This window comes from Herpailurus yagouaroundi, unplaced genomic scaffold (assembly GCF_014898765.1).
Source record: "Herpailurus yagouaroundi ecotype Mexico unplaced genomic scaffold, PumYag 180, whole genome shotgun sequence".
In the NCBI taxonomy this organism is placed as follows: Eukaryota; Metazoa; Chordata; class Mammalia; order Carnivora; family Felidae; genus Herpailurus; species Herpailurus yagouaroundi.
This window is the reverse complement of record NW_024412411.1, coordinates 8,146,143-8,164,812: the sequence shown is the minus strand read 5'-3', so window position 1 is coordinate 8,164,812 and position 18,670 is coordinate 8,146,143. Positions and strand designations below refer to the sequence as shown.

The 18,670-nt window shown below is 46.1% G+C and overlaps 1 protein-coding gene across 6 annotated transcripts in view; it reads left to right on the top strand.

Annotated features, from left to right (window-relative positions):
* Positions 1–18,670, top strand: part of TENM4 (teneurin transmembrane protein 4) — a 2,953,639-nt gene that overhangs the window by 2,643,437 nt on the left and 291,532 nt on the right. For 5 of the 6 annotated variants that reach the window (XM_040489711.1, XM_040489706.1, XM_040489709.1 and 2 more), the window contains one exon: positions 13,290–13,499. The exons of the other annotated variant lie outside the window; for it this stretch is intronic. In XM_040489711.1, the coding sequence (XP_040345645.1) occupies positions 13,290–13,499 (210 nt within the window). The remainder of the gene's footprint in view (positions 1–13,289; positions 13,500–18,670) is intronic. 6 annotated transcript variants of the gene reach the window in all.

The window sequence follows — 18,670 nt, the reverse complement described above, 5'->3', positions numbered from 1 at the left end:
TTTCCTTTTTTTTTTTTTTTTTTTTTTTTTTTTTTAAGATTTCCTGGAGTGAGAGTAGAGGAATTTCCGGAAAGCTTGGCCCTTACTATGTTTGTGCTTTCAAAAAAGTTTCAAAAAGCTTTGTAGAAATCTAATGGGAGCAGAGGCTTTGGCACGATGAGTACACTCAGTGAAAGCTATTTAGAACCAGGGCGGTTTCAGGGAGAAACTAGGTAAGGAGAATGCTTCTCAATATGTGCTCACTATACACGTACAGCATAGGGTTTTCTGTTATTTTTTTTAAATTGTTTTGTTAAAATATAATAGATAGCAAACTGCACAAATGATAAGTAAACAACTCCGGCTTTATTTTATATGGGTGGTTTTTTTTCCTGGTTAATTTTTGCCCGGTTCATTGCTTATACTCATCGTGATTTCCCCTTTGAGTCAGAGTTCTACACTCACTGGCTCTGTGGCCTTGAGCATACTGTCTAGCTTCTTTAAGAGATCAGGAAAGTAAACCCTTGGATTTACAAACGCACATGCTTGTGTTTATTATCATTATTCATTTGGATGATTTTAGTGGCATAGGGTGGGCTTAGGGTCCACCAGAACAAGGTCCAGAATTCAGCCTCTTAACTGCCCCAGCTAGGCGATCCTGAGCAGGCTCTCCGGAGCCTCAGAGCTTGGGGAGACCTAATGCCTTTGCAGGGGGTTGTGAGGATCGAGATGATGTATGTAGGGGACACGCAGTAGGCACCAAATTACTATCAGTTGCCTCCCCTCCCTCCAGCAAGCAGGCTCTTCTTCCTCCATAGCGCCCCACCTCTCTCCTCTCTCCTCTGTACTTAATACCACCACCATCCCCCAGTATTGAAGTAGAGGTGAAGCTTGACAGGTTATGCTCTGCCTTTGTCTTGGGGTCTGCAGTTTTGCAGCTGTGTAAAAGGAGTTGGGGAGGGAAATATATAGAAGAAATTATATATATGTGTGTATATATATATATATATATATATATATATATATACACACACACACACACACATATATATATGTATATGTGAACCCAAGAAGTAATAAATGACTTTGAAAACAGCTGTTTGAAAGCATTTCTTAATCAAATCTCAGTGCAAAAGTGCAAAGCTTGAGCCCTTCTGTCGAACAGAGCACTCTGTGACCACAGATTGCTCAAGGCCTGCCATAAATTTCAGTGCCTCCTTGTTCATGTTCACCAGCAGACTTGACAGGCTTAGATAATCCGGCTTGCCTTGTGTCCCCCTCTCCCCCACATCCCACAGAAAGTGGCGTCTCTGTCTGGCCTGATTTGAGCCCCCGGAGGCCTTGGATGGACCATCTTAAACCCCTTTGGACCAAACCCTGGGAAAGGTTCAAAGAACCTTTGAGAAACCTGGGGTTGCAGCTGGCAGTTGGGGTTCTAGGAAGTCTCCCATTTCCCCTGCCCTCCTCCCCCAACATCCCTGACCTCTCCTCCCCCTCCTCTGGCACTCCTGCCTCCCGCACACGAAATAACGTATCTCTGTTTCTTCTACCCATGCAACCAGGCTCCCTTCCAGGGGGAAGGGCTGGTTTTGGCTCTGGCCTCACGTGGGGAGGCCGACCGGTGTACATCTGTGGTGGGCAATGAAAGGGAGGTGGGGGACGGCTACCAGTGTTGAGCTGTGTGCTCAATCTGCTGTGTTCCAGGCCCATCATAGTCCTCAGACACGCATGCTCTTACTCACTCTCCACAAGACCCCTGGGAGCTAGGCTCGGATCCTGAAGATCCCAGCCCTCTAAAAGGTGAAGCAGCCCGCCCCAAATCACAATAACCAGTTTTAAATCCAGATCTTACTTGATGCCCACTTGCAGTCCCACTTAGCCCCTTACCACTCGTATGGCCCTGCACAAGTCACAGCACCTCTCCTAGCCTCAGTTTTTCTGTCTGTAAAATGGGGTTGATGGTCATAACCTCACTTGAATGTAGAAAGGATAAAATAAGATCGCGGATGTGAAAATCTTGTGTAAAGTATAGAGTAAATACTATTCACGCATAGGTATTGTTTTTACTTACTAATAAAAACTGATTAGCTCAATCAGTTAAAATAGACTCCAGTATGTTCTGGGTACCAACGATAGATGAAATCACTGTGTGGGCCATGGACATATGGATACAAATAAGACCAGTCCCTGTCCTCCGAGAACTCACTAAGAAACACACAGGCACAGTGGCCTGCGGTGTTGCACATCTGTCTTCTGGCCCCTGGCAGCCTCTCAAGGCTCACTTCCTAGCACGATCCTCCTTAGGCCTATCCACCCATACGGGCATCCCTCGCTTTTCACAAGTTCTCATTATACCACCTCGCTTTTATGAAACACCTACGTTAGTACCTGTTTTCATTCACTGAACAGGATCCGAAGAGGACTTTCACTTTTACAGAAAAAGGCTAAGAGCCAAATTATGCCCAGAGCTTGTTTTGTAGCGAGCCATTATATAGGCAGCACACACCCAGAGCAGCGAGGGCGGCCCCACCGAGCTCCTTCCCCGGGAACTACACACAGCAGCTCAGCATCAAGCGGCCAGAGCTTTGAACTGTGTCTGTGAGCATCTGTGCTTTCTCTCGATTGATTTTGTGCAGCCATTAGCAAGACACGTCCTAAGGTATCAGAAAAGCCTAAGAGAGGTTAGTTTGGGGGTCTGGGAATGCTCAAAACCTTTTCCATGTAAATTAATGGTAATTGCTTCTTGCCTTTATGCAGTTTCAGCTTGCAAAAGTTTCCATAGGAAGGCACTGCGTTCAGGTTGAGGCCGGGGGAGAGACGTGATGGCCTGCTTCCTCGCCACCCCCTCAGTTGCTAGGTCCTCTGTCTGGAAAGCTCTTCCCCCAGATGTTTGTGTGGCTCACTCCTTCACTTATTTCACGTGTCTACTTAAATATCGCCTCCTCAGAGAGGCCTTCCCTGACTATCCTACCTGAAGTAGCACACCCATCCCATCACTCCACACCTCTCATTGCACTTAACTTTGCTTCACGGCATCTATCACCAGTTGATCTTGTTCTGTATGATTCTTTGTTCACTTGTTGATTTTTCTCCTCTACTGAAATGTAAGCTTGTGAGGACAAGACTTTGTCCCCCAGGCCTAGATGCTTAGAACAGTGCCTCGCACAGGGTAGGCACAAAACAAATATTTGATGAAAGAATCAATGCCTACTCGTAGACACTAAAAAGATGAATAGCTCAATTTTAAAATGAGGATTGGAATAGGTATTTCTCTAGGAAGATATACAAATGGCCAATAAGCACATGAGAGGATGCTCAACGTCATTAGCCATCAGGAAATGCAGATCAAAACGACCTGAGCTGACTCCTCATACCCACTAGAATGGCTGTTATCAAAAAGACACGTGATAAAAAGTGTTGGCAAAGATGTGTAGGAATTGGAACTTTTAGACACTGCTGGTGGGAATGGAAAATGGTGGAGCCACTGGAAACCAGTCCAACAGTTCTTGAAAATGTTGAACAGAGTTACTTTGATCCAGCATTTCTACTCCTGGGTATACACCCAAGAGAAGTGAAAACGCATGTCCACACAAAAATGTGTACACAGATGTTTGTAGCAGTTTATTCAGAATAGCTGGAAAGTAGAAACAACCCAAGTGTCCATCAGCTGATGAACAAATAAACGCAATGCCCATACAACACAATGTCATTCGGCAATAAAATGACATGACGTTCTAATCCATCTTACAACATGGATGAACCTCAAAAACATTATGTTAAATGAAAGAAGCCAGCCACAAAAGAGCACATGTCCTGAGTCCATGTACATGAAATGCCCAGAATGGGTGAATCCATAGACATAGAAAGTAGATTAGTGATTGTCGAGGGCTGCGAGGGTTTGGAGGGAAATGGGGAGTGACTGATGATACGTATGGGCTTTTTTTTTTGGTGGGGGGGGGATGAAAATATTCTAAAATTGACTGTGGTAAAATAAATAAATAGATAGACTGGTGATGGTTGCACTACTCTGTGAATATATTAAAAATAATTGAATGATATGCTTTAAATGGGTGACTTGTATGGTATGTGAACTATAACTCAATAAAGCTGTTATTACCCCCCAAAATCAATGAATGTCCTCATTTATTTATTTGGAGAGAGAGAGAGAGAGCAAGTAGGGGAGGGGCAGAGAGAGGGAAAGATAGAATCCCAAGCAAGCTCCCCACTGCTAGCACAGTCCAATGCAGGGCTTAAACTCACAAACCATGAGATCACGACCTGAGCCAAGGTCAAGAGTTGGATGCTCAACCGACTGAACCACGCAGGCACCTCAATGAATGTCCTCATTTAATACACCTGTAATCAAACAAGCGGCACAGCTAGCTGGCCATCCCTGAGTGAAGACCAGAGACCTAAAGCCCTCCCTTCTCAGTGTCGAGGCGGAAGGTACTCCAGGATCTGGGTGTCCCCCCACAAACAGGTGAAAGCAAAGCTCCTTTCTTGGTAAATGCTTTAAAAAAATGGCCCTGAGAAACCTGTGAGGAGGAGGGATGGAGATCAAATGAGCTGAGCCTGAGAAATTTACTGCCTCCTGTTTTCCAGAGACCATTTTCCCAGCATAAGTCACAGAGACAGATGGCCCCAGACCTGCTTCTGAAAATAACCACTGTTGATGGGAAAAGAGGAGAGTTGACTTAGTGGGAGCTGCCCAGCGAGGGGAGTAAGACCCACTAGATTTAATAGGCTGGAAAAGAAGGCAAATCTGGGCCCTGGAGGCTATAGCTGTGCAGTGCTCCACATACTGGGGACCCAAACTAGAAGCCGTGCTCTTTGCTACCTTCCTGTCAGTGTGTTTCCTTCTCTTTACAATAACTTTTATTTTTTAAATCTCATTATCACATTTGCTCCTTGAAAAAATCAGAAATATGGAAAAATTATAAAAAACTAAAATGCATTCATGATTTTACTGCCTTAAGGTGACAGGTGTCAACATTTCTGTACAAACTGCACACACACACACTTAAATGTCAGAATTACTTTTTATACAGTTTTGCATCATAGTTTTTTATATCCAATTTCACATGTCCCGAAGTGTTCTTTACAAACATGGCTTATAACATCTGTGTATTAACATTGTACTGCTGTGCCTTACTTTACATAATTAGGCACTTTTAACATTAAAGATTTTTTTCCTTTCTAGCATTTTTTAATTTTACTTCTATTACAAATGATGTTGTGATGAATATTCTTATTAGAAAATCTTTTGAAAAGTCACAATTATGTTCTTGGGTAACTTGCTAGAAGTATAACTGCTCAGTTAAGAGGTTTTCACATTTTTGTTAATTTCTTTTTTTTTTTTTTTGAGAGAGAGAGAGAGAGAGAGAGTGAGCATGAACTGAGCAGGGAAGCAACAGAGGGAGAGGAAGAGAGAGAATCCCAAGCAGGCTCCATGCCCAGTGTGGAGCCCGATGAGGGGCTTGATCTCACAACTGTGAGATCATGACCGTGAGATCACAACCTGAGCCAAAATCAGCAGTCAGACAGTTAACTGACTGAGCCACCCAGGTGCCCCAAAGGTTTTCACATTTTAAAAATCAGTTTATATAAAATCATACTACCCATATCAGGGCATAAAATCTTATTTGTATTTAAAATCAACATCTGTCTTAGCACTTGCTAGGTGCCTGGAATTTTCACATTTATTATTTCATTTTCTCCTGAAGTTTGGTTTGGTCTTTAGAGAGAGAGAAAGAGAGAGAGAGAGAGAGAGAGATCACACGAGCTTGGGTAGACGGGCAGAGGGAGAGAGAGAATCCCAAGCAGGCTCCCCACTCAGCACAGACCCTGATGCAGGGCTCGATCCCACAACCCCGGGATCATGACCTGGGCCAAAATCAAGAGTTAGAAGCTCAACTGACCGAGCCACCCACATGCCCCTCTCCTGAAGTTTTAAAAATAATTTTAGAAGTAGAAGAAGAACTGTATGTGCTCATTGTACAAAAATGTGAAGGTATAAAATCATATTTAAAAAATGAAAAACTGCCCATATCGTTGATAACCACTGTGAAAGGTTTTTTTCAGCCAATCTTTTTCCAATACATTCCTACAAATTTATTCATCGTGTAAACACTTTATGAGCATTCGCCCTGCTGAAGGAACCTCACTTGCCATTGTAACTGAAATCGTTTCTATCCTGCCTTCTTTTTATAGTCTCCTTTCCTCCTCAGAACATCCCCTGGAGGTAGGTACTACAGCTACTCCTACAGAAGAACCTTAGAGTGTGCTAGTCTGGCTCCCTGATGGGGAAAGCGAGGGCCAGAGCTGTCAGAGGACTTGACCGTGGTCCCGAGGCACATCGTTGACCTGCACCCAGATCTCTTGGCCCTTAGTCTAGGCAGCAGACTACAGCCTCTGATGTGGAACTGAATCCATACTGCCCTGAAACAGGGTAGCCATCTAATTAACTGTCCAAATCAGACATTTTTAGAGTAAAGGCGGGGCACTCTTGTTAATTAATGCAGAATAACAGATGCAAATTGAGGCTGACACTGACAAACAGAATGTGGGGTCTCTGTAGCTCTCTGGCTTGGGGTTTCCTGCACTTTGAAATCCTTCACAGCAGTGGGCTTCAGTCCATTTCAGATAACTATGGGAACCAGTTCTGCAAAGCTTTTCTGAGCTGAGACTCTGATCTAGGCCAGGACACAGAGGTGAGCAGCCTACCATCCTGTCAGGCAAGCGAGGCTATTGAAGTAGTAGTAGATGGGAATGTCCCTCACTTGAGTCAGGACATGCTGCCCTGTGGTGAAACTTCTGATCTTCCAGGAGCCCCAAACCTTCTGTCAGAAGGAGATCCCAGTTTTCCATCCTCTGCTCAGAACCAAGAAGGATTTTACTTACTCCCTGAAGCAATTGGCTGCCCCGTTAAAAGGACATAGAGGCGAGGTTGGAGCATGAGAAGAGAAGGAACGCACTTGGTGTTAAGGGAAGGGACTAGAGTTTTCTAGAACGGAACCTTCACAGGAGGTGTGAATCTGTCAGCTCATGGCTGCACAAGGTGACATACCTGTGAGAAAGTGTCCTCCCTGGAGCACACAGCCAGTGCTCTGGCTTTTCCGATGGGACTCACACTTTGCCTCTGTCAGTCGGCTGGATTCACCCTGTCACAGTCTAGACGGTTTAGATTAATAAGGTTCTCTTTGGGTGTTTGTTTGTTTACTTATTTTTTAAAGAGCATGAGCAGGAGAGAGGAGTGGAGGAGGAGACAGAGAGAGAGAGAGAGAAGAGAGAGAATCTTAAGTAAGCTCCATGCTTAGCACAGAGCCCTATGCAGGGATGGATCCCACAGCCCTGGGATCATGGCCTGAGCCAAAATCAAGAGCCATACGTTCAACCAACTGAGCCACCCAGGCTCCCGCCTCCATTTGGGTGTTTAGATGGCTTTCTCAAGACTGCTGAGAAAAGTGTAAAAACGTGCATTTTGTTAATGGTCTTTCTTTACTTGTCAGAGTAATAAATGTGTCCATCAGCTGGCCCTTCACACTTCAGCCTCCTGGCATACTCTAGAGACACGCTCGGAATCCAGAATGCTAAAACGACCTTCCTTGAGAATATCCTATCCTAGCTATAGGTTACGTTTCAAATGCTCCCATGATTCACACAAAGATGTGAGTAACTGAAATTGTCCTTTCTGCAGATCGCAGGATTCCCTTGTCCTGTGTTCTTTTCATATATCACGGCTGCCTCCTTAACACTTTCCTCTTTTTATGACATTGACAAGTAATCCACATTGATAAAGGTGTCATTGGCACGCTTGCAGATCTGTTATCATTTACTGCACAAAACCACCTGCTCTTACTGTAGATTACAGCTGGCAGAATGGCAGAGGAAATCAGTGTTGGCTGAGCCCCTTCCATGAGGCTGCTGGGCTCCTTAGAAGCATCATAGCATCAATCTCCCCAACAACCCTTTGCAGTGGGTATAAGCGCTCCATTTTTAAAGGGGAAAACAGAGACTAAGAGAAGTAACGTGACTTACCCAAGGTCACACAGCCGCTGTAAAACCGGACTCTGATCCCTGGTTTACACAACAGGAAGCCTGGGGTCTTTTTGCTTTAGATGTGTTTCAGTTGATAGACAAGAGCTTCCCTTTCCCTACCCGAAATGGGGCCTGATAAATTTCATTCACGCCACTCAGGGAACAGCACTGCAGCTACGAGTTCTTACCCAGCTCCTGTGACCATAGACAAATTACTTCACCTCTCTAAGCCTTGAAAATGGGGTTGAATTTTCCTACTGACAGGTTTGATGTGAGGAAGAGATCTCATAAAGCACCTGACTGGGTTCCTGGATTCCAGAAGGAGCTCTGAGAATGCTTGTTCCTGGCCCCGCCTCACCCTCCACCTCAATCATATGAGTGTCTGCCCTCTCACTTTGTGGCTCTTTCTCCCTCCTCATCCACAATAAGCTAGAACTAGGCTCACAGAGACATTCTCTCAGGAAACATGGATGACTCCCCTCCACCTTTCACTGGTCCCCTTCATTGTTGGAGTGAGGTGTAGGGAGATTCACACCCATCATCCCATCTCATTTTGCCATGAACACTGTGGAAAATTCTACAATACCAGGTTCCCTTCAAGCTGATAATCAGGGTACATGGGAAGGCAATCCTAAACTCCAGTCCCATCATCCCTTGGCATCAGGCATGTATTATTTGCCTATATAAACATGCATCTGTCCCCTACCTCCACCCCCAGAGGCAATCACGGGGACTTCCATCCTGGCTGAGGTGAGCCATTTAGAAAGGAAATCTAAGTAGCTGAGCAGATGCCTTAAGTTTAAAGAGCAGATCTTTGTAAAGCACAGCCCTGGTCTTGTCATCTTCTGACTTTAAAAGCTTCCATGACTCCCAGTTAAGGTCTGGCTTCCTTTTCTTTGTGTTCAAGGCCTAAACCTACTGTTGTTTCTCACTGTTATCTTTATATAGACCCTTTGCACCGTAATCAAGTTACTCTCCTTCCCTTCTACCTTCTTCCCATCGCCTCTTCATGTAACAGGTTTTTACTGGTGTTTTCTATGCACTGGACACTGTGCTAGGCACTGGGAAATATGATAATGGGCAAGCCAGGCAGGCCAGTGGGCAGACACAGAAAGTAAACACCGCAGAGCAGGAAGTGTTGCAACAGAGAAAGTACAGGGAGCTGTGTGGGGATGCAGCAGGGGTGCCAAACCCAGGCCTGAGGCATCAGGAAAGCCTTCCCGGGGGAGGTGACATGAGGTTAGGCCTAAGGATGAGTGGGAGCTAGTGACACAGGGTGGTAGTGATGGGGAAAAGGGAAGAGTAAAGTATGTGTGCAGGGAGAAGAAAGAGAAGGCACAAAACTGTGTTCCGGGGAGTGCCATTCAAACAGATTCGCTGCAAATGATGCCCTGAAGTTGTGCAACTCCTCAAACTTGGACAAAAGGTAGAGGCGTGCATCCATGGAAATGAGAGCAGGCCAACACGGCTCTGCAAGACTCGGCAGACTTGGTGAGAAGTTCATGGTAGCACATGAGACTTAAGAAGCAAAGGGGGGATGGGCAGGCTGCTGGAGACCCGGCGAAGGATGAGGCCCTAGGCCCTCTGCCATTCTTCCCTATGTCGTGGGTTCCCATCCCCCGATCTCTCCTTCTCTTCCCACCGGAACTCTCTGGAGCTCCAGAAAGACTTTCACCTTTCCTCCAGATGAAGTGTGTATCCTGATTATGCACTGGGCTGTCTTCTGTTCTGACAGGTCCCCAGTGCCTTGCTTAGAACCCTGTGTGACTGTCTCCCCTCCCGCCAGCAACTTTGGGACCATGTCTCTCACTGTTTGTATCCCCCTCACCTTCTAGCCTAGTCAGTGGGTATTTAGGAAGGGTTTGTGGAATGAAGCAGTATTTGCCATACTCTGCAATCCCGCACTGCTCTTATGAGAGCCTCGTGTCCTCACTCTCTATATACATATTTATACATAGAGCATCTAATGCTTATTAGGTGCTTACTGGCTGCCACACCGTTCTCAACGTGTTCCTTGTCTGGACTCCTTTAATCCTCAAAGCAACCCTGTGAAATAGATGTTCATTTTTTAGTTTATCTTTTAATCTCCTTTATATAGATGAGGAAATTGAGGTACAAAGGGTAAAGTGATTTGCCCAAGGTCACTACTACTGAGCTAACAAGTAGTATAGCTAGAATTCAAATGGGGGATCTGGCTCCAGAGCCCAAACTCTTAATATCACCCTGCTTTGCTTCTGTAGTTGCCAAATTTGTACAGCAATGCATTTTATTATATGTGTTTCGAGCACTAATGTACTATATATATTACAAAATATATACAAAATAGATATTAGAAAAGGGGATTAAAATAAATATTTCTTTTTTTAATGTTTATTTTATTTTTGAGAGAGAAAGCATGAGCAGGGGAGGGGCAGAGAGAGACACACACATAGAATCCAAAGCAGGCTCCAGGCTCTGAGCTGTCAGAGCCCAATGCAGGGCTCAAATCCACGGACTGCGAGATCATGACCTGAGCCAAAGTTGGACACTTAACCGATGAGCCAGCCAGCCGCCCCCCATAAAATAAATATTTCTATATTTTCTTGTGCCCAGGGGGTGGTTCTGTGTACCCTGCTTTGGGACCACATGAATTAGAAGAAGCTGATGCGTACGAGGAAGGGAATTAACATGTTTCCAACAATATCTGTACTTCACAGAAACATCATGAGTTATTGTACATCTACTAAGGGCCTGGCACTTTGTTAGGTGCTTTGAGTGTTAGGTTATGAATATTCAGAGCAATGCTGAGACCCGAGATGAGGGAGACCTGGAGGTTGGATGGAAGGCAGAAGAAACAGGCATGAGGCCCAGGAGGGCACTGTGTTGTTCCCAGCCTTGGGTCTCTGAAGTTTGTGATGGAACAATTTACTTAGTTCTGGAACTATTTATTTCATAAAGCCTGACAGATGTACTTAGGAAGAGGCTGTAACTAGCCCCCCTAGAACAACATATCGTGTTTCTCAACTTTTGTCTGAAATTCTAACAACTCAGCATGGTATGATACCGGCTATCCCGAGCTCATCAGAAGCTCTGATTGGAGATTATAAGATGTCTTTGACTAATAAAAGAGGAGGAAATGAATGTATATTTGCTTAATAAATGCAGCCTGCTAGATAAAATCTTTCCAAAACTGGGACTGCAAAGGAAGCAGAATCATGAATGAGGTTCTCGGTGCCGGGGGATGGGTGGCGGGGGGGGGGGGGGGGGGCGGGGGGGGGGGGATTCATTCAATTGAATGAGCATTTGGTAAGCACTGACCCTGGACTCCTACTTGCTCATGCATACTGCGTGCTCAGATATGGTATCCTTAGTCCTCACAACAACTGTGTGAAAGGGGAGAGGTACCCAGCTTACAAACAAGAAACTGGAAGTCATTTTCCCAAGATCATACAGCTAATAGGAGGCTAGGTCATGAAGGATACCCCGATTCTGTTGAACTCCACAACCTACTCCAAGAATGTACTGTCTCCCAAGAATATGCCCTATACTTTTATGTGGGAGACAACTACAGATAACTGCAAATACAGTATGGCAAATGTGATACCAGAACTCAAGTCAAAGCTGGATCAAGTCAAGGCTGATCACCTTAGCATGCTGTGTAGTAAGTGGTGTCCATGAAGGTTCTCACAAGGTGAATTGGGAATCCTTGGTTCGGATGATTTTGAAGAGAATCCTAGCCTGGATGTTTTAGGTAAAGAAACCAGAACACAGAGCCATTCAGAGGTTGCACCATGGTCATTGATCCTGGCTATCTCAACTGCTCTTACTAAATTTCTACCGTGAACCAGATGGTGTATACAGCACATCTGTAAAATGTCATCACACGTGGTTAGGCTCAGGGTTTGACATAAGAGTCATGAAAACTACAGAATCCTGCAGGATTTGGTGGCTGTGACCTGAGAGAGCTTCTCTTGGTAGACCACAAAAAGCTTCCCCTCCCCCCAACAATTAGCTGGTCTCTGTGCCACCTCTCCCTTAAAGCTCTGCCAGATTTTATGATGACTTGTCCGGGCTACGTTATGTTTCCTAAGGTTCAGCCTCTTTGCAAAGCTGGGTAGATCGGATTATGTTTTAAGGCTTCTCTCAGTCAAGGTGGAAGAAAAGAAGCAGCCCTTGCCGTCAAGTGGATGCATTGTCTTGTACTGTATACTGTTATCTGTCTGTGCTTATGTTCCCTCTCTTGTGGATGATGTACTGCACATGTCTGAAGGCCAGCCACAGGTAGAACTGCAAATTGCCTGATCTCAAAGCTCTTTTCCCTGGCCATCACCTTCTCCTTCTGAAGAGTTGGGAATGTGCTCACAAAACTGGGGTTTTAGAATCTTACGACCCTGATATGTTAGAAACTTGGAGTCAAAATACACTGACTCAGTGTATCTTGGAACTCATAGAATATTAGTGCCCTAAAATTATAGAATTATCTTATCTGAGATGGTTAGAACTTGAGGATCCTAATATGTTAGACACCTGCAACTCTCCCATCCAGCAAATATTTCATTAGCGCCTACTGCATGCCAGGCGCTGTGCTAGACTCCAGGGATAAAGAAGTGAAAAAGACTGCTAATGCTCTTGCTCTCAGGGAGTTTGCAGAAAATGGCAGGATTTAAGAATCTTAAAATGTCAGATTCTTAGAAAAAGTAAAATAGTGTGTTAAAATCTTAGAATGCCAGCGGTGGAGGCAGCCCGAGGTCATTCTCTCCGGCTCTATCTTTTATGAGACCCAGAGCCTTTTCCAGGCGTGTCCGATTAAAAAAAATCTCACTAATGAGAACATCGTTTCACTTGAGTGACATCACAGAATGGCCAGCTTGCAGGAACTCAGCGATCACCCAGTGTGGCTGCTCATTTTACCAGCGGGGCCACTGAGGCTCAGAGCGGGGTTGCTGTTTGATAGATAGCACAGCCACCCAGAACCAGACTCCAGGTTTTCAGGCCTCTCTCAGAGAACAGGCAAAGCGGGTAGGGCTTCCCGTGTGTTTCCGCGGGCTGCCCTGTTGGCAAGCCGCGCAGACTTTTCTGCGCCTAGGCCCGGCTCTGCAGAAGAAGTTTGCACCAACTACCTTTGCGGAGGCATCAGCCCCGCCCCCCGGACCACGTGTGCAGTAGATCGCCCCCTGTTGGGAGCCCCTCCCCCGTTGATGCGTGTTTTATTTTGCTCCCTCCCCCTCCCCGTGTGCCTCGAAACCAATTTTCATTATTTTTTTTCTGTCTGTGTTTGTCTTTGTGGTTCGCAGGTGCTCCCTTGCATTGTTCATCCGCTTCATCAACCCCTATTGAGCAGTCCCCCTCCCCGCCCCCCTCCCCTCCGGCCAATGAGAGCCAGAGGCGGTTGCTAGGCAGCGGTGTGGCCCAGCCAACCCCGGACTCAGACTCTGAGGAAGAGTTTGTCCCTAATTCATTCTTAGTTAAAAGTGGCTCCGCCAGCCTGGGGGTCGCGGCGAACGGTAAGTCCCTCTCTCTTCCTAACTTCTGTGGGTTTTTTGTTGTTGTTTTTTTCCCTTTCGTTGGTGATGCTGATTAATCTGCCTGCTTGGGCCGCTTGCAGGGGCGGAGGGGCCTGGTGCATGGGGGGCTCGGGGTTTTTGGGGACCTGGTTCGGCTCCGCAGCTCAGGCAGCGCGGCTCCTGCCCCGCTGCGCCCCTGGGATGTGTGGGGGGGGGGCGCGGGGTGGGGGTTGTGAGGGGATTGCTGTCCCCATTCCCATGACAAACGTCTGGATAGAGCTGCAGGGACAGAGATGCACAGACAGACCCGAGACAGAAGCCTCAGGTGGAGACCAAGGCAGGCAAAGCCACAGAAACAAAGATCCAAACAGAAAAAGAAAAGAAAGGCTAAAACAAAAATAGCACCGATTGGCCACCTACTCTGTCCAGGACTGTGCCACCACCACTTGTTGCTTTGCTGGATTCTCCTCACAACCCAGCCTAAGAAACTGGTGTTATAGTGTCCCCATTAACCATGAGAAAGCTGAGAGAAAGGATACCACCTGGAGCCCAGCACTGGCTTTGAAAGTTCTTGACTTTCAAACTGCCAGGAGAGAGAGGGCCCTGAAGCCCCAAGCTGCTGCAGGGCTGAATGCTGGTTGCAGAGAGAGCCGCTGGGCACAAGCATGGATCTGTCCATAATGAACACTATTCGTCTTCGTTGTGCCCTGACTCTTACGGAGAAGAGGTATGGGAGGGTATGGTGGCAGAGCCCTACGTAGACTTAGAGCTAGCAGCGCCAGGTTTCAGCACCTGGTCAGGTGCTGTGTGACATGGGTCAAGGTCTTGCCCTCTCTGTGTCCAGCAGAGGCCAGTCTACTTCTTTGCAAGGATGCCTAGAAGCCTCCAAGAGAGGGAATAATATACAGCCTCTACGCTCTTTGAAAATCAGACAGCAGGTCTTTGGACTTAGTGGTTCTCTTCTGCCAAAATCTCAGGCCCTACATTCTCTGTAACCAAAAGTCAAACCATCCTCCGGGGACTATTTGACCTTTGTGCTCTCTGAGAGTGACATTGTCCTTTTGGTGGTTTGGTGTCACTGCTTCTCTATACATTTTACCTGCTCATGTTTTAAACTATGCACAGAAACAGGAACCCTGGACTAGGAGGTAGGAAACCTGTGCACAAGACCAGCTCTGTGGCTCCCTGGCTACTAGTCCTGGGCAAATGACTGTCTCTCTCTCTAGGCATCAGTTTCCCATCTTGCCAGTGAAGGAGCAATCTCTAAGGTACTCTGAATATATGAATGTCATGTGGTACTGAGAGAGGTGTGCCAGCCAGTAGCTTTCTTAAGCTTACTTGCAAAAAAAAAAAAAAATACACACACACATACACACACGTACGATGATATTTTTTGTTCATTTCTGGGTAAATAAGCCTTGCAGGTAAAAGAAAAGGCAGGAGATTAAAGTCTTTAATCTCTCCCTTTGCTAAATAACTGAACAAGAAGAATCACTTTGTTGTAAGTTCTGCAGCAAATTGATAGCATTAGTGCATTATTGATGTGCCAGGAAGATGGGGGAACTTTGGCCTACAGACTTTCTGCTCAGTTCTGCTCCTCTGTGCTCTTCCTGCCTCCAGGGGACCTGGAGACACTCCTGATTCCTTCTCTGGGGTTTCGCTCTGAGTGTGTCACTAAAGGTTGGTTATCAATGTGTCCCTTGACCAAAGGGAGAGTCTGGGTTTTTAGTAGCCTGCTGCTCTGGGTTGGTGGGTCATGAGAGAGCCAGTGAGTCTCACTCCACAGCTGGACCCTGCCTGCTACCTTCCTGTCCCCCTGAAACCCCAAACTGAGTGGTCTTCTATGAGCATAAAGGACTTGCTGATACTGCCGTAAACCCAGCACTAGTGCGTGGAGACGACTGGACCCTGCCACGTATTGGACCCGATATATGTTTTGAAGGTTTTGTTTGATTTGTTTTCATGAAAGAAATGTGAAGTTATTTTAATAGGATTATCTTTATTGTTTTGTCGATTATAAAAGTAACGATGCTTGTTAACATTCAGACAATACAGAATGGTAAAAAGCAAAGTTCTCTTGTAATCCCTCCTCCCAGAGGTAACCACTTTTAACAGTTTGGTGCATGGCCTTAGAGGCACTTTTTGTGCAGTGCTGACTTAATGAGCAAATAAATGAATGAGCAAGAGATACAAACTCTTTGAGGACCAAGTGCAGCCAAGAAAGCAAGGACCATGGGGTCCAGCTTTCTGAAATGAGGTCCCAGATATGTGACCCTGGGCAAAGTACCTAACCTCCCAGACCATCAGTTGCTTTATCTGTGATATGGGGAAAAGCTTCCAAGGTTGCTATAGAGTTTAAGAATGGTGAAGGTGGGGCGCCTTAGCTGCTTAGTCGGTTAAGTGTCTGACTTCGGCTCAGGTCCTGATCTTATGGTTTGTGAGTTCGAGCCCCATGTCGGCTTCTGTGCTGACAGCTCAGAGCCTGGAGCCTGTGTCATATTCTGTGTCTGCCCTCTCTCTCTCTTCCCCTCCCCTGCTCATGCTCTGTCTCTCACTGTCTCTCAAAAATAAATCGATGTTAAAAAAAAAATGGTAAAGGTGGGGTGCCTGGATGGCTCAGCTAGTTAAGCACGGGACTCTTGATCTCAGCTCAGGTCTTGATCTCAGGGTCATGAATTCAAGCCCCAGGTTGGGCTGCGCGCTGGGCATGAAGCCTACTTGAAAAAAAAATTGGTGAAGATGACAGACGTCCCTCTTTCCCTTCCCTATGGCCACAGCCCCATTCCCTTGCAGCGATCGAAGACTTTAGAGACCACCCTAAAGGGATGAATTACTGAAGCTCTTTCTGAGGCAGGCATCCCCAGACACTTAATTCCCAATGTACTTTAAATGACAAAGGCAGCCCCTCGGGCTCCTATGGGGGGGGGGGGGGGGGGGGGGGCGGCGCCCTTTGGTGGGAGCTGACTCAGCGCCCTGCACTGGAGGGCGCAGGAGGGCTGACCCTCTGGAAAGCAGCCTCCCCGGGAGCTCGGGCTGCTCGCTCCAGGGGCTCCCCAGAGGCCCTCTGCCTACAGCTGTGTCAACTCCAGCACAGGGCTGTGGTCTCAGGGCCGCGACGCCTCAAAGCTGCCCTGCCAAAATCCCCGTGTAAAGTGCAAGGCGAACGCGTGGGGCATTACAGAACAGCTCATTGTCCCTGCATGAAAGAAAACAGGCGAAGGAGCTCTTTCTGTCATCAAAGTCCTAATCCGCCCCCAAGGACAACCATCTAGAAAACACTGATATATATAAAGAAAGATTGCGCTCAAATATCCACTCATCACAGCTGAAAAGCTAAGGAAGTGGTTAGGATTAGGTAGGTATTTGTCCCTACCCCAGAGAAACTTTTTAGAATAAATATTAAGTGTTCCGTGAATTGTCATAATCTAAATTCTGAAGTACAGAGACTTTTAAAACCTGGAGGGTAATATTTAAGAGGGTCAGGGAATAAAAACTCAGAGAAAGATGTCAGTTTCTCAAAGCCAAGGGGAGGTAGAGGTGGAGGGAGAATTGGCATGCAATGAGCACCTTCTGTGTGTAAGTCTTTCTCTACATGCATTAACTTATTTGAGCTTCCATTTATTTCTATCTTTCTGCCGGGAAACTGAGGCCCAGCAAGGGCCAGTAACTTGCCCATAGCTCCACTGCTTCGAAGGGGCATGTTAAAGATTTCAGACCCAAGCCTACTTGATTCCAGAATCTCCTGTCTTCTTCCTCCTACCCGGCCCCCATTTGTTTTGATTTGTTTCCAATGCCAGGTCCCATTATTTCTGTGCATCCTCCTTAGCAGGAGACTGGAGAAGAGAGAGGAATTCCACCAAAAAAAAAAAAAAAAAAAACTTAAAATTTTTTTTTTTATTTTTTTTTTTTTTTTGGGAGAGAGGAAACAGAGCGTGAGCATGGGACGGGTAGAGAGAGAGGGAGACACAGAACCTGAAGCAGGCTCCGGGCTCTGAGCTGTCAGCACAGAGCCCGACGCGGGGCTTGAACTCACAAGCTGTGAGATCATGACCGGAGCCGAAATCAGCCGCCCAACCGACTGGGCCACCCAGGTACCCCTACTTAAAGATTTTTAAGAGAATTTTTTAAAAAGAATTACAAGTGGGGTGCCTGGTGGCTCAGTCAGTTAAGTGTCTGCCTTCAGCTCAGGTCATGATCTCACAGTTTGTGAGTTCAAGCCCCGCATCAGGCTGCCTGCTCTTAGCACAGAGCCTGCTTCAGATACTCTGCTCTGCTCTTTCTGTGCTCCTCCCCCACTCCCTCTCTGTCTGTCTCCAAATAAATAAACTTTTAAGAAAAAAAAAAAAAAAGAACTACGAATTGTTAGATTCCTATTGCTTCACAAATCTTTATGAAGTACCTATTATGTGACAGGTGTTTAATCCCATTGAAGTTTGGAATCTCATTGCATCACGTTGAATCTCATTGAATCTTCATATCTATCCTGTGATGTGAAGATTTTTAGTCTCATTGAGGCCATAGAGGACCAGAGAGGTTAAGTAACTTCCTAAATCACACAGCTTCTAACTGATAGATTCGAACCTCAGGTCTGTCTGATACCATAGAGTAGAATCTTTCAGTTGTGTTTTTGTGAGGACACTGAAGTTTCAAAGATGAGTAAGTACAAATGACTTAGACATTACATTTTAGTGCTGCTTCATGAGAGATAGCCCTGGATGCTAGGCCATCCATGGCCTTCCCCCCCCCCCCCCCTTTTCTTTTCTTTCCCCTCTTCCCCATACTCTGCCCTGGGCCCTTCCCACCTCTCCTTACAAATTTCTCAGGCTGGTCACACTGGTCAACATCACTGTTGTTTGGCAGTTTCATTGACTTTCTCAGGTCTTAAGCAGCTGGGATTATTTTGTTTTGACTTCCAACCCAGTGGAGGAGTGTTTATTTTTCTTTCTGAGTGGGAAACACTGCTACGTATGCCAGCTCCTTCCAAAAGTGTTTTCTTAAAACGAAACAAAACAAAACAAAAAATTCAACTTAATTTAGAACCTATCCAGATTCCCCTGAGGGAGTCTGCCCGGGTCCTTTCTAGTCAGTTTGTGAAATCAGAAGGCAAAATTGTGCCTGTTTCCTACCACTGAGAAGTGTTCAGTGACATTTTGTCTCCTTTCGCTGTGAAT